Genomic DNA, 16,947 nt, shown 5'->3' on the forward strand with positions numbered 1-16,947 from the left:
TGAAGGGCAGTGGATGAGTGAAAATAGTGATAAACCAGACTGTACATCTGGAAACCAGATTTTGTAAATCTAATGCAAGTAAAATTTTCCCAGTAAAATACTTTCACTATGAGTTGTTAGTTCAATGAGTGACACATAGAGGGAGTAGTGAAAATGGGCAGCTGTATGCAAAGAGGAAAAAGTCGTTGTGAGGTAAGGTACTGGGTACATATTATTATACCCAACCAAATGTACAATATATGTATCAAATAAAAAAAATGTCTGCATTGATTACTTATGTTTCGCTTATGTTAGATAGGTAGCACAGCTAGTTTTCTCAATAAATTACTAACCCTTCGTAAACAAGCAAGACATTTTGAACAGTTTGGTAATTAACAATTGTAATTAACCATAGGAAGGAAGTCCTGTCGCGCATCACATCCTCTTTATTATTTTTCTTTACTTTTGCTTGACAAGCTTTATTGCAACTCAGGTGGAGAGACGGATGGTAACAGCTCAGTTTTCTTGTTTCCCCACTTTCTATTTAATTAAATCAGTTTAATAATTCTAAGTTAAGTGTAAATCAGCATCCAAGTGTTTATGGAAACTGGAGTCAAAACACAGTTCTAATCTGTGTTTTTCTTGAATGCTTTTTATTCTTGCAAAACTTACTAATTACTACTGCTGCATTGATTGGAATACAAGTCCAGTGCACAAAAAAAGATGCCCTGTATTTGGAGTTGATGCCATGATAGAGTAATAAGCAAAGTCACCAGTTAAGATGAGACATGTAATCAACTTTAATATTCTTTCTCAGGATGCCTGAAGACAGTTGATTCAGCAAATATAACTATATTATCATTTTAAAGGCGAAGGTCTGAGAGCACTGTAGAGATACTGGTTAATAGCATGATGTGTTGAGTGTCATGTTTGAAGCTGTGTCACTGTTTTCTATTAAGCAGGCTAGAGACTACTGAAGAGATCTGTCTCTTTGGAGTCTGTAGAAGGCTGAGGTTTGCAGTGATCTCAGTGGCTGTTAGAAGTTATCGTGGGAAGGTGTTTAGAGCTACCTCTAGGCTGAAATTTCATGTGTTTAGTCAGAAAAAGGGTTGAACTGGCACATGAAAATAGAACAAGCAGGAGGAAAGTATGTGTGGGATGGGAAGTTGGAAAGTGTTGGCAAATGAATGGAATTAAGCTTGGTAAGCCACCCCATCTGACAAACAGGGATTGTCCAGTGTAGTTAGGTTCTTAGATGCAACAGGCTTATTGTGTCTTTTATCAGTACTATGTCTTACGTGTGTTCACCCACTCTTGTGTTTAGATGTTTAACAGATCTACTGTTTTTGTATAGTTTGGTTTCCTTGGCTTCATTCCAGATTGGTGGGTTTTGCTTTGTGTCTCTGGCTTTGTTATGAACTATATATAGCACAAATAATGTACACAAAATAAAACCCAAGATCCAATCTGGAAGTAAATGTAAATACAAGAATAATGTTGCCACCATAATGCTTAAACATAATATTATAGACCAGGAAGTTTACATTAATTAAAAGTTTTAAATCAAAAGTCCTGAAACACACAATACTACTCTTACTGATCATAATTGGTATATTTTCTAACCTATAAGATTATTGTATGAAGTGTGAGTTTGGTTCCAGGGAAAGAAATATAGAAAAGAACAAATCTTAAGTGCAATGCAGCTATAAATCAATTCCACTTCACTAGCCTATGAAAATAACATTTAACTTAATGGCACTACTATACTACCTCAGAACCGGAGCAGCATGAATGTAATACAGATCTGCAACTTAAATTATTCAGGATTTTATTAAAGTCTTCTGCTTCTTGCTCTCCTTACTTTCAGTAGCTTGCTTCTTTCTCTTTGTTAAAAAGTTCTAGGTGTCAAACCTGCCTCACAATAAAGTGACAGTAGTGTATTTCTTTGTACATACTGCATGTTTTCTTTTTTTTGGTTTTATTGCAGGTTATTATGCCTTTTATTTAACTTGTGCAGTAGATTTACAGGTGTACAATGTTGTAGGCTTGTTATTGTATATAAATGCACTAAAGATACATTGAATTAAACTTACTTTTTTCTCATCATTCTGAGACTGATGAGAATGAATAATTATTTGCCATTACAAAAGCAATGTTAATTAAAACTGTACATAAAGAAATATGTTTTAGGTGCGCATACAAATAAGATTACTTTAAGTTTATTATAAATGATCATCTTCCGCTGTGCTGCCTTTAAACTGTGCTGCATTACTTGTGGATCTACTATAAAAGCAGCATTTTAACAGGTGATTTTAATAGTGATATGAAGAAAGGTAAATATTGCTGAAAATCAAAAGAAAATGGGTTTTAGCTTCACTGTTACAAAATAGCTTGCAAAAATAATTTTGCACTGAATTTTGTGAAAACTTACTAAATTAGTACTTTTTTGGGGGTATGGGGGATGCACACAAGCACACAGAGGTAAGCGCCGACGCTGGCAGGCTAGTCGAGTGCAGCGGCTGAATCCCAGAGACAGTGAGGCTGCAGTACTGCAGGGTGTCATGTTTGGGTCACAGAAACACAGGAGATTGTAGAGACAGGAACTTTATTCAAACACTTCAAACAAACATGTCTCTTTCAGAAGTAAAATGAGCTCAGTATGCAGTTAGTTATCGATTAAAGAAAAGACAAACATCATAGGGGAGCACAACCCCAACAGGAGCAGAGAATGTCTGGGGGAGGAGAGAGAAACAAAGCAATCAGCCAAAAAGGACAAGTGCTGGCACGTTCAGGCTTTTAAGTAAACGGAAAACACAAGAATGCTCAGTTGGAGATGTATCGCAGTCAATCAGCAGCAAGGAGAACCAAATAACGCTGTAGCGGTCCGATGCCGCTAAGATTCACACCGTCGAGAAGATGGTGATTTATTTATTTTTATGGTGGAGATTCCAGGGACCCGCACTCACAAACTGAGACAAAAGCAAAGCAAACTGGTAATCAAACAGCAAATAAAGAATGTAATGAAAATAAATGAAATAAATGAAAACAGTACTACCCCTGTTCCCCTTATGGTGATTAAACATTAAATACAACAAAGCACAAACAAAACACACACAGTGAAGTCCATGGAAAAACGACAAAGGATGAAATGTAATGATGAAAATAGATAGTTCAGAGATCCGCACGTTGAATGGGTATGTAAAGATAGTCCTACCGGTAGTTTCTGAAATGGTGAAGACAGGTGGATGGGTTCAGGAGTGCTCCTTTCTTCGCAGGATGGCCACGAATCCACTTACAGTTCTCATGTACACAGGCAGACTGCAGAGAATCCAGAACCCAACCACAAAACGATCCACGACAAAATGAATAAGTACAGGTAACCCAACAGAAGGCAGACAGACAGGAATTACAAAAACGTTTTTTTATTTTGGTCACCGGCCCCCCTTTTAAAAACCACGCTGACCTCCTTTGACCCCAACAGCCCCTGCACCCTCAGCAGAAGACCAATCAGAGCCACTGCAGGGACTGCTGGGAGTTGGTTTCAAATTCTAGTAGCACCGCTACAACCATCCCTATCTTTCACAGCTCTGGCCCAATATGATATTATCTGTCCTGTGCATGTTGAGCCCCGCACAGTTATGCTGGAAGTTCTGCCTCACACCACTTATTTTGTGTTAGAAGTTAATAATAATAATAATACATTTTATTTATTTAGTGCCTTTCCCATGATCACGGTGCTTAACATACAAATAGTTTCTGCATAGAAGAATAAACAAATATATACAGGATGTACAAAGCTTTAAATAAAAATCAGAGTGTAGTACTAAATTCGGTACTAAAGCAAATTTTTGAACAAATCGCATAATTTGTGATATAACACACACACAAATTCTCCTGAGCATCTGGACAGAGAAGTAAACTGAAAGAAGGGGCAGAATGTTAGGTTCAGTTAAAAGCCTTTCTGAACAGATGAGTTTTAAGTTGTTTATTTTAAAGAATGAATGGAGTCGCAGATCTAATTAATTTCTGGAGGTCATTCCAAATTTTGGGCACTATACAGCTGAATGTTCTGTCACCCATAGTGTGCAGGTTAGTGTGGAGCACAACAGGATTGCCAGAATAAGAGGACCTAGTTGGGTGAACTGGAGCATAGCGATCACTGATGTAGTCCAGTGCAAGGCCATTTAAAGCTTTGTAGGTTATTAATAGAATTTTATACTCAATCCTGTAAGACGCAGAGAGCCAATGAAGTGAAGCAGAATGGGTGCGATGTGCTCATTGTTGCTGGTTTGTGTAAGGACTCTTGCAGCAGAGTTTTGAATAAACTGAAGCTGTGATAAAAGATTAGAAGGGGCACCTGCCAGTAGGGAGTTACTATAATCAATGCAGAATGTGATAAAAACATGGACAAGTTTCTCAGCATTAGAAAAGGAGAGGAAAGAGTGAACATGGGATATGTTACAGAGTTGGAAGTAAGAAAGTTTCTTAATGTGGTTTATGTGGGTGGTGTAAGAAAGGGAGGAATTCCAAAAATGACACCAAGATTCCTTGCATTAAAAGGTCTAAAGAGATCAGCATCAAGAGTGACTGAAAAGGACCTAATTTTCTTAAGTTGTGCTTTATTGCCAGTTTGCAGGAGTTCAGTTTTGTTGCAATTTAATTTTAAAGAGTTCTGCCCCATCCAGGTTTTAATTTCACTGAGGCAAGTTGTGAGCGAGAAAGCTCTTAGGAAGTTTCGCTTTTAACATTGAAATAGATTTGAATATCATCTGCGTAAAAATGACACCCCAGTGCAAAGCTACAAATAATATGGCCAAGGGGAAGCATATACATACAGATGAGAAGAGGGCTGAGGACAGAGCCCTGAGGAACTCCTTGTGTGACTGGTGCTAAGGCTGGACCTGCTGTTGCCAAGACTAATAAACCCTTGCCTATCAGTGAGATAGAACTTAAACAACTGGAGGACAGTGCCAGAGATACCAAGAATGTTGTCCATTCTGGACAGTAGAATGTCATGTCTGACAGTGTCAGAAGTGGCACTGATGTATAACACAATTAATATGCTGTTTTGTGCAGAGTCTTCTGCCATAAGCAAATCATTGGTTACCCAAAGCGTGGAGTTTCATAGTTGTCTTGTGCTCTGAAACCAGACTGAAAAGGTTCCATCAGTTTATTAGAAGTTAAGTAATTGGTGAGTTGGGATGTTACAACACGCTGAAGAACTTTTGACAGAAAAGGTAAGTGAGAATGAGGCTGAAAATTGATAAGACTGTCAGCATCAAGACCAGACTTTTTTTTAACAATGGGGTTATAGAAGCGATTTTAAAAGTGGCTGGCACAAAGCCAGGGTGTTAAGGGTTGTATTTATTATTTTTCTAACAGTCGGGATTATGGCATGAAGGCAGGATTTAAGAAGCATGGTGGGGAAATGATTTCCAGTAAACAAGTAGTTGGCCTCATCTTACAAAGCAGGTCATTGACAAATGCAGAAAGAAGAAAACTTAGCAAAGGAACTGGATGTAGTGGGAAGACAGGGCAAGATAAAATTTGATAATGTATTTATGATTTATTATGGAAAATGTGGAGGAATTTTTCACAGACTTCAGTAGAGTAGGTAATTGGACCAGATACAGGTTGAAGTGGTTTATTAACTACAGAGAACAAAACCTTAAACTTAACTTTATTGTGCCATAATATGTGTTCTTGGAGTTAGTGCACCTGTAAGCCCTTCGATGGTCAGAGAAAGCTTGGATATGCACAGTGAGGCCAGTCTTACATGACATTCTCTTAAGGTGTCGGCCTCCTGTTTTCATAGGCCGCAATTCTGAATTGTACCGTAGAGCTGAATGCTTAAAGAAAATTTCCTTATGTTTTAACGGAGCTGTTTTATCTAGTGCTGAATGAAAGGGTGAGTTATAGTAGTCCACAAGACTATCTAGCATTGATAGAATAGGGGAAACAGAAACAGATCAGAAATTGATCTAGCAAGATAGAAGGACAGATATTTTTACAGTTTCTGAAAGAAATTTGATGTTTACAGGTAAGAGGAGGGAGAGGCAATGAGACAGTGAAAAGTACTGCTTTGTGATCAGTGAGTCCCAAATCACTGCTATAAGTGTTGCCGACAGATAAGCCAGATGTGCAGATCATGTACAGTATATGACCAACAGAGTAGGTAGGAAAATTAACAAGTTGCACCAAGTCAAGACAGTTTAGTAAGGACAGGAAGTAATTCTTCAGTTTATACTGTATGTAGGAGTGCCAATATAGATGTTGAAATCGCCAAGAAGAATGATTTTCTGGGAACTTAAGTGGGTTAAAAGATCAGTCAGATCAGTTAAGAAATAAGAGCAATTGTATTTTGGGGAATGATAGACAACATTAAGTAAGATAGGACCAGATTTCATTATTAGTTTAACAGACAAGATACTTGAAAGACAATCTTTAACTCGTTGCTTTGAGCCTCTGAGAAGTAAACGTATCCGGATGGTGTCGCCTCTGTGAGATATATAAAGACATTTGCTTTTTGCCAGGTTTCTCTAATGCATATCATATCAAGGTTAGAATCTGTAATGAATTCTGATAGCACCAATGCTTTGCCATTTAGAGATCTTGGGTTAAACAATGCAATATTTGATGAGGGGTTGTTATGCACAGATCCATAGCCAGAGATTATTTTAGCATATTATTTCCAAAGCCATGAGTAGGACGGCATATTCCTGAGCAAATGCTGACATTTGTAGCCCAGCAATGACGACAACCTGACCCGTAATGTGAATATTTTGGGTGCTACACAATACCAGTGTCTTTATAAGGACATTCCCGTCTGCCCACTTGCTCTGAACAAATTATTTAATATGAAGGATTTTGTCACAAGAGCATTTCAGCATAGTATAGAACAATACTTATCTGGTAGTAGCAGAGATGTGGAGCAGCACAGCGAAGGTGAGACTGTTGTGGTGGGGTGGCACAGATGAGCATTGATAGCAAAGCAGAAAAAAAGCCAGAAGAAGCATATTTACCAGATGCACATCAAAGACCGCCACCAGAATCCTGAGTTTCCAGCATACAACCACATACATATAGAGCTGGGTATTGCAGTCGTCATCGACACAAAGCCAAAAGCCAGGTAGCTGCCAATATCGGATCACCTCTCAGTCATTCCCAGTCAAAGCACATACAGAAGGAATCTACAGCAAACCAGCATATCCATTATAATCAAGGAGAGAGAACATCGCCAGCTCCTAGATCTCTAATGTGAAGAGAAACTGTTTGTAGATCAAGCATCAGGCCGGAGCAGGCAATTAAAAGAAAGTCTTGTCCAGTGAACCATAGAAAGATTCAGTTGTTCCCGAGGCTGCAAACCCAGTCAAGGCAACGTCCATAAAAAGAAATCCAAAATCAATACTATTTGAGTTGATTGCATTCATGAATTAGATAGATAGATAGATAGATAGATAGATACTTTATTAATCCCCAAGGGGAAATTCACATACTTACATTACACTGTTCAGAATTACACATACAATAAAAGAAAAAGAAAGACATGCAAAAATTTGCAAGGTTAATGCGAATTTTAATGAAAAGTTTTATTAGCAGGGAGGAGCTGCAGCAATATGCGTGTGCGAGTGTCCCCTCACCTGTTGCCAGGTTGAGAGTAACACTATCAGAACTCATGTTCCCCAGTTCCATATGCTGATCCAAGCCAGAGTCCTTCTGGATACTTGCTGGTGGCTTTGCACTCTAGCCAATGAAATTGCTTGCAGGTAAGTGCTGTCTAGTAATGCATCTGTTTCCAAGCTCTGCATCAGAATAAAGATTCCCATGCATTTGCCATAGATGAAAACATATCTGCTAATAGAGCAGATTTCATGGGTTGAAAAACACTGTTTGTTTGGGAAATCTTTGTATATTTGAAATATTTCAGCTATGTGTTGTCTATTGACTTACTACACATTAAGAAAATGCTAAATTGTATAAGTTTAACCTTTGTTTATCTTCTCTTATATAAATTTGTGTTTCTTGATATAATTTTATTTATATGTGTTGTACTAATTCATATATTTTAGGCACCCAAAGAATATGCTTGGTAATGCTGAATCAGCCATTGGAAGAAGACTATTTTTACAAACTCTGGAACAAAGGTGTGTTTGCATACAGTAACTATTGTATACAGTGTCTGTCTATCTGTCTGTTGGTCTTTGTCTAATAACTAATAAACTGCATATCTTAGTAAACAATACTAAATAGGTTTTATTAACACTAGAATTACCAGAGCCTACGAGAAAACTTGTAAATCCAGCCCACTTTAAATCCTTTCTCACTTCTCTGTCAGCGTCTTTTGTCCTGTAAATGTGTCGGTAAGCAGCAAGCAGCCTGGTATCCCATCCCCCCTACCCACCGCCGCAGTTCAATTCGCAAAGAAGTCTCTCAGTGCTCAGTGTTTATCTTCGAGTGAAGTGCTAGAGCTTTATAGGGTGAAAAAGTACATTGTCATTTGGAATACATACATTTCATGTGTGTTTGTTGTCATCAACAATCTATGTAAAAACGTTGTTAACACAGAAACGTTTTTCATGTTTTAGTAATTGACATAATGTAGACGTGAAATGTATAATGTGTGAAGCCTGAAATACAAATATGAAATAAACACTTTCACAAAAGGCACAAGTATAACAAAACAAGAACACTTTTATTCAAGAATTTAACCGAAGAAAAAAGAAAGCCGGTTACGGTCGGCCAGTGTTTCCCAAACTCGGTCCTGGGGAACCCCTGTGGCTGCAGGTTTTTGTTCCAACCCACTTCTGTTTTTAATTGAACTCCTGGGCTAATTAAGTGAACTGATATTTCCCAAGTTCTGTGTTTAGGGAATAATATAGAAATTAGAAAACTAAGTTTGCTAAAAAAAAAAAAATATTAAAATGTACCAAGCAGATATATAGGAATAATGTATTTTTTTCCTTTTAACAATATTTTCATCTTAATTTTCATTCTATTTTTCTAGGTGTTCTAATTATTTGATTAATCCATTATTTACTAATTAGTGGGTCTGACTCTAAAGTAGATGCAGCCTTTGATTATTCAGTGTTGTTTGCCTGGGGGTTTGATCTGCTCGTTTTAAATTGTCATTATTAAGATACAACAAAGGGGGAAAAACTGCACAGAGAGAGGGCAAAGTATAATGAAATCAACAAAAGAGAGTTAAGCATTTAAATCTATAGCAAAAGCAGAAATATTTCTAATTGTCTTTATAAATGTAAAAATCATGTTGCTATGCTTTTCTGAATGTCGAATAAAAGAAAAAAAAAATAATACCAGCTAATTAAATGAGATCAGTGCTATCAGGTGTTGTCACTGATTAGGAATCTGGTTGGAACAAAAACCTGCAGCCACAGGGGTTCCCCAGAACCGAGTTTGGGAAACACTGCGGTAGGCAGTTGATACAACAGCATGTGTGGTGCAATGCTAAGAACTGCTGCCTTCTGATCAAGTGGTTGTGGTTTCGATATTAGCTGCTTCCCAAATTTACCATTTTGAGTAGTTCGCTGTGCTAATTAGATCGAGATTGAGCATTAACAGGTCTGTGATGCCCTTGGATGTCCGGTACTGCACGCGTGCTACATTGAATAGATCAATTTGTGTCTACTTGGCGCCGAGAGACGTGGGTAAGCCGTTGAACCCCATTCGTGCTGGAGACCGGGGCTTGCAATTGTTCCTCACGAATGTCGAATTCCCAGTAAGTGCGGGTCATACGCTCGCACTGATTATGTCCCTGCCCTTTTTATACACCTCCCCCTTGCTACTACCATGGTCAGATGACTTGGTGGATTATATATAGAAAAGCAGCCGTAACCGCAAAGAACAATGAAAAGATAACGTGACTCAGAGGTGCATGTGGACTATAGCAGAGACAAAAGCGACTGAGGCGGTGTTTGGAAAATGAACAGTCAACATGACTCGCAGGTGCATGTGGACTGTACACTGATGAAAGCGACTCAGGTGAGGAGTTGGGGGCGGGCACATGAGCAGGCTGGACGATGATTGTATGTTAGTTTGTAGTATGCATTGTTGCAATGTTACTTTTCTTGGTGGTTTATTAAATTACGGATTTTTCAAATGTTCATTTTTTTCCCTGTGCTTAAAAATCATAAAAAAGCGGTGTGATTATGTGGCGCATGCTACACCGCGGGTTGGCTAGTTGTTAATATCATACAATAAAAACATACATTTTGATTTGTGTCTGTAAATTTATAGTACTTGTCAAAGTTAGCAGGTTTTTTTTCCAGTTTTATTCTCTCTCTCCCGTTCAAGCTCCCACACACCACTCCCTACCCATATAGCTTGTTTTGTTATACCCCCTCTTTATTTGAAAACCGTGTCAGATCTTGTGCGCGAACGAGACTGGGAAAACTCTGGATGTGGATGTGAGTGGTATGCGTGACTGAGAATGACTGTGGATGTGAATTTTTTTTATTCACTTTTATTCTTGAGTGTTCCTGCTCACACTGAATTAGTATGCACCTTCTGATCCATGATATCACTGACAAGAAAAGAGAGACTTAGGTATATACAAGGTGCGATCCAAAAGTTCCCGGAATGCATTTATTTAAAAGAATACACACCAAATAACTATTAATGGTGAACAGTTCCTTAAAAATAGTCACCAACGAGATTTCAACCTTTCAAAACACCTCTGGAAGTCATTTTTCATCAGTGTGTTCAAGATGTCTGTTGTTACCGCTTGGATCTCCTCCATCGTCTCAAATCTGCGTCCCTTGAGCCTCATCTTCATCTTAGGAAATAAAAAAAAATCAGACGGCGCTAAATCAGGGGAGTACAGAGGGTAGGAATGGCAGTAAACTTTGTAGAAGCCAAAAATTTGCGCACAGTCAGAGATGTGTGAGCTGGCGCATTGTCGTGATGCAAAAGAAATGACTTGTCAGCCCACATCTGAGGACATGTTCAGCGAATTCGATTTCACAAACGCCTTAGAACATCCCTGTAGAGTGCTTGTTGCAACATTTCATGGCTTTCTTTTGCTGTTTTTCCCAGTTTAAAACAGAATTTAACACACACTCTTTGCTCTTTCAAATCACTCATTTTCAAGAACAACCCTTCACAGACACAACCGAAGTTTAAACGAGAACTGCGACTTGAAAAACAACTGCGCTGATGTTATAACACGTGATAACAGCTCTCAAGGACAACTTGAATTGCTATTTAGTGCCGATTGATATAACCAAACCCTTCTGGCTGCAGAATAAATGCATTCCGGGAACTTTTGGATCGCACCTCGTTTATTGCCCTCACAGGTGGCGCAGTGGTAGTGCTGCTGCTTTGCAGTAAGGAGACTGTGGGTTCGCTTTCCGAGTCCTCTCTGTGTGGACAGTGCTTTGAGTAGTGAGAAAAGCGCTATACAGTAATCCCTCCTCCATCGCGGGGGTTGCGTTCCAGAGCCACCCGCGAAATAAGAAAAGAAAATCCGTGAAGTAGAAACCATATGTTTATATGGTTATTTTTATATTGTCATGCTTGGGTCACAGATTTGCGCAGAAACACAGGAGGTTGTAGAGAGACAGGAACGTTATTCAAACACTGCAAACAAACATTTGTCTCTTTTTCAAAAGTTTAAACTGTGCTCCATGACAAGACAGAGATGACAGTTCCATCTCACAATTAAAAGAATGCAAACATATCTTCCTCTTCAAAGGTCACATAGATAGAGAAAAGCAAACAAATCAATAGGGCTGTTTGGCTTTTAAATATGCGAAGCACCGCGGCACAAAGCTGTTGAAGGCGGCAGCTCACACCCCCTCCGTCAGGAGCAGGGAGAGAGAGAGAGAGAGAGAGAGAGAGAGAGACAGACAGAGTTTGTTTTTCAATCAAAAATCAATACGTGCCCTTCGAGCTTTTAAGTATGCGAAGCACCGTGCAGCATGTCGTTTCAGGAAGCAGCTGCACAAAAGATAGCAACGTGAAGATAATCTTTCAACATTTTTAGACGAGCGTCCGTATCATCTAGGTGTGCGAACAGCCCCCCTGCTCAATCCCCCTACGTCAGGATCAGAGAAAGTCAGCGCAAGAGAGAGAGAAAAGTAAGCTGGATAGCTTCTCAGCCATCTGCCAATAGCGTCCCTTGTATGAAATCAACTGGGCAAACCAACTGAGGAAGCATGTGCCAGAAATTAAAAGACCCATTGTCCTCAGAAATCCGCGAACCAGGAAAAAATCCGCGATATATATTTAAATATGCTTACATATAAAATCCGCGATAGAGTGAAGCCGCGAAAGGCGAAGCGCGATATAGCGAGGGATCACTGTACTTTCCTCTTGTCGGTCCACGTAAGGAGTTTTTAGGAGGGAAGAAATTCAAGTCTAATGAGGAGGTTATTGATGCTGTGCAAAAATGGGTCAACATGCAGTCAAAAGACTTCTACTCTTCTTGGATTAAGAAGCTTCCTGAGTGCTGGAGCAAGTATATTGCAGTGGCAGGAGACTACATAGAAGAATAGTGTATAAGTTGTTTCATTATGTTCAATTAATAAAGTGCAACTCATATATTACTGTTTATAAACACACTTAATGTTTGTTGTTGCAAGTCCTCTCTGTCACGCTGAGTAACACTCAGTAGTTCATTAAATTAACATAGCTGTACTGTGTGATGGATGGCCAGGGACCTTGCCCCACCAGGAGGCCTGGAGAAGCAGGGGACCTGGAGAGGGGCAATTCCTTCTCCAGGACGCAAGAGGGCAGTCATCCTAGATTGTGTTGGAGCCACGGCGCTGGATGGATCAACCTTGTGGGTATCCATGGCCAGGGGCGGCCGAAGGACTAAGGAGCCTTGGACTGCAGCACTTCCGCCACAGCAGGAAATGCTGCTGAACCAGGAAGCAGGTACACCTGGAGTGGTTCCGGGTGCCAATGCAGCACTTACGCCACACCAGGAAGTGCTGCAGGGAGATTATCATGGAGCACCTGGAACACATCCGGGTGCATTATAAAAGGTGTCGCCTCACTCCATTCAGGGAAAAGGACAGAGCTTGCGAGGAGTGGAGTAGAGGTGGCAATACAGAATACAGTGGAAAAGGACTGTAAGTCTTTGGGCACTGTGTTTGTGCTGTGTTGTGTTGTGAAAGAATAGAAGAGTGCTTTTTGGACATCTGACTGTCTCAGTGTCTGTCTGTGTCCTGGCTATCTTTTACAACTGTTTTTGAGCCTGTTATCTACACATTGTTTATATCATTTCTTTCTTTATAAAAAAGTCTCTTAAGTATGGCTAGTCTTTAGAAGAGAAATACACACTGGTGGATTGAATTTTGGTTTAGTTTTTTGACTGTCACCAAAAATATACAACTAATAACATTAAATGAATGTGCATCTGTGTGATTTCTTAATGATCACATTCTGTACAGACACAGTACGGTTGTCAGCTGTGAAACTGTCTTAGAATTTCCAATTTATCTTGAGTTCCTCTCAAAATAGCATCTTGTATTAAATGATCTCTCTATATTTCATCTTCAAAACTATTCCATCTTTTATCTGCCTCTAAGTCTTTGCCAGATGTAATGCAAAAAGTGCTAAAGATCTTTGGTAGCCTACCACTTACAATCAAGGAAAAGTAATCGATGATAATGGATTAACCAGTAGGAAAAGATTTATCCAGTTGGTCTTTGTCTTTGAATGACAACTGACAAAATCATTATGAAAAGAGGCATTTTGAAATAAATAGCACTATTGTTTAAACAGTCATTTAGCAATGTGGTGTTTGGAAAAGTCTGTATATAAAAAATGCAAAGCTAACTGAATGACTGAATAACTGCATCAAAACATCAGAAATATTTAGAACCTTTAAAATGATCCAACATCGACAAACCAATTACATAATTCAGTTTTCTCACAAATAAAAAACAAATAGGAAAAAAACTATGAAAATGCATAAAGCAGAGAGGAATTTAAAATTATTTTAAGTTCAGAACACTCTTTGACATTAGGGAGGGATCCTGAGGCTATCACTTAATCTATCACCATTTCAAATGTACACAAATACTGTATGAACAGATGTATTTATAACTTTTATGGCACCTTATAAGTAAGTATAATTAAAACACCTTAAAATACACTGTTGTTAATGATGAAAAGGATGATATTCTCCATTGCCTTTGGCACTTCTAGTTGCATTTGTGAGTCTTGCTTGTTACTGTAATGTTAAACAGTACCTTTCAGTTTATCAGCAGTTAAAGAAAAAAAAAATTTTTCATCACTGTTTTTAGTCTTCATTCTTTTGCATTCTACTGACCAATACAGTATTTTAAAGAAGCGGAATTACCATGCAAAGGAAAGAACATAAATGCCAATAGGGCATCAAAATAGAAGTATAAAACCTGCTGTCCCTATGGCAGACTTCTCTCTTACATGTTCTTTGAACAGTTTTTGTGGTTAATCTGAAGTGAAGAAACATAGTGTATGGTAATATAATTGGTCTGTGCTGTCAAGAGAAAGTATACTCAATTGTTGAATTTAATGTAAGTAGTTTATACACAGTTTTTCATCATCCATACTCATTCCTAGAGCAAACAAGCAATAATAAGCTGACCTCTGCTTCATGTTCTGACAAAGTGAAAACCTGTTGTCCAGTAATCATATACATATTATACTACAAGGAACATAAATGTTTGTGTTCTCAAAGATATCTATTCTCTCTGATGATGAAACAAGTAGGTAAATGCATTGTGATCCTAGGCTACAAGATGCAGGGGATGTAAACATCACAGCACAAATTTATTTTTACAAAATATAAATGTTTATACAAAATATTCATCTTACAATTAGTACTTACTTTATTGCTTAAGATACAGTAATAGTGAAGGTATGATTTTATAATAGCATCCCTTTCAATATGGAAACACAATCTGGAACAAATTGCAAAGAGAAAAAATATATATTTTGTATATAAATATTTTCAATAAACTAGTGGTCAGAAAAGTTATGGATTTTGTATCAGCATGGAGCTGTCATCAATGTGAACTGAGGAGTACATAAAAACACATTAACAGGTGCTAAGTTGTACTCTTCCTTGTGAGACTGGGAAATGGCCAAACACCTTGAGCTGCTTGGTAGAGTTATCTCACACCATTATCATACCACTACCATTGAGTTACTTGGTAGTGTTTTCTAGTGGACCCTGTGTTATTATCCTCATGTCCATCCTTACTATTAATAAGGAATAAGACCGGCTGCAATGTTTACCTCTAAGGGACTAATCAACACTAATTGCATATTTCTCTACAAAAGTAAATATTTAATAAATAAATTAATAAAATACCAGTCTGTCAGTAGTAATAAATAGAGGTTTCCAAACTGTGCTGAGGTGCTAAGTGGACTTCACTTATATAAGGTTAGATACCAATGTCTAAAATTGTGTCAAAACAACCTTAATTGAGAAGTTACTATATTGGGCAAAATCTATTGAGGCTTCCCAGTTTTTCCCCACTTGTTGCGTATAACTTCATGCTATTGGAATTTTAAATCTTTGTGAATATTGCTTAGAGGTATCAAATCAACAAGTCATTAATGATTTTTTAACTTTAAACCTGTAAAGGCCTCATAAGGGACCACTGTGTCCATATGGAAAAGCAATCTTTGATATAGCTTACTTGTTTTATGCCACATATTGTTGTTAATAAAGCCTTTCCATTAAGCTTAATGTTTAAGCAAAGTGTGTCCTGCATTCAATTACTTTATGAAGATTTTAAAACATATGCAACAGTGTTTTATGATCAAAGCTTAGATTAATTTTATTTAGGTTCACTTTTAAACAGAGAAATACAGAATTACACTTAAATTGGTTTCCAAAAACTTGCTTAATCAAATTTACATTCTGAGTGGCAAAGATTTATTTTTGTACTCCTGACACTTCCAGCAGTGATAGTGTTATGTGATGAAGTGTCTGTACTCATTTTCCAATTTGAGTGCTAATTGACTCTCATCAAGCCAAGAAGTGCAGACAAGCATATGTATTAAGGTCTGGATGTTTCATGTAGACAGTCTGTCAGCTTCTGAATTAGTAAATTACGAGAAAGTGGGTGAAAAGGAAGAGGCTTTGTGCCTAACAGCTTCTAAATTTGCCTTCAAAATTTACAATCAAAAAATGTTTTTAGAAATATTTGGCATTGGTGATTTTTTTTTTCTTTTTCTTTTTGGTTTCATTTTTTTTCCTCTTAGTTTTGCATTGTTTACCAATATTTATATGACCCCAATTACGATTAACCATTTTGGAATAATATGATAAGAACAGATTTTTTGTCACGTTCGGTATTAAATACATTATCTTTGTAAAATCTTGAATCCTTAGATATTTCATCTGGTATTTTTTTATAACCAAGTTCAAGTAAGACCTACTAATATGAATTGATAATTAATAGTTTTAATATTGTAAAATTTCTTTATTATAACATTTAAACTTTTATTTTAGATTTTTTGAAAGTCAGATGATAGGTTTTTAAGCAAGAATTTATTATTTATTGAGAACATTTTTTTTCTGCCCAATAGAGGTTTCATAGGTATTCTTTTGTGCTCATAATTGTTAACCACATAAAGCTGCTTTATCTGTAACACTTAAGAAAGGCTGTTTTTTTCAGTTTTGGATATGAGAGAATATTCTATTAAAGAACAGATGTGTTTTTATTATTGACCATTGTATTTTATTTTTTTTTACTTTATGGTTTTCAATGTATTGAATAGAGTACTAGGTACAGCTTTATACTGTATATGTTTATCTGCTTGACAGTAAGAAAAATCAGTGTCCTAAATGAAGTTTTTATCTGCTTACCTTTGACATTATTTTTTATGATAAATGTTTTCTGAACACTGTGAAGATTTTAAAATATTTTCGAACATGAAGTATTTATAACCCTTTTAGATTTTTTGACTAGCCTGCCTACTATATGCATAACCTTTTCTTGTTCAATT

At 37.5% G+C, this 16,947-nt stretch overlaps 1 protein-coding gene across 1 annotated transcript in view; it reads left to right on the forward strand.

Annotated features, from left to right (window-relative positions):
* Positions 1-16,947, forward strand: part of tpk1 (thiamin pyrophosphokinase 1) — a 626,168-nt gene that overhangs the window by 108,725 nt on the left and 500,496 nt on the right. Inside the window, exon 3 of the mRNA XM_051929034.1 lies at positions 8,049-8,123. Within this exon, the coding sequence (XP_051784994.1) occupies positions 8,049-8,123 (75 nt within the window). The remainder of the gene's footprint in view (positions 1-8,048; positions 8,124-16,947) is intronic.

This window comes from Erpetoichthys calabaricus, chromosome 6 (genome assembly GCF_900747795.2).
Source record: "Erpetoichthys calabaricus chromosome 6, fErpCal1.3, whole genome shotgun sequence".
In the NCBI taxonomy this organism is placed as follows: domain Eukaryota; kingdom Metazoa; phylum Chordata; class Cladistia; order Polypteriformes; family Polypteridae; genus Erpetoichthys; species Erpetoichthys calabaricus.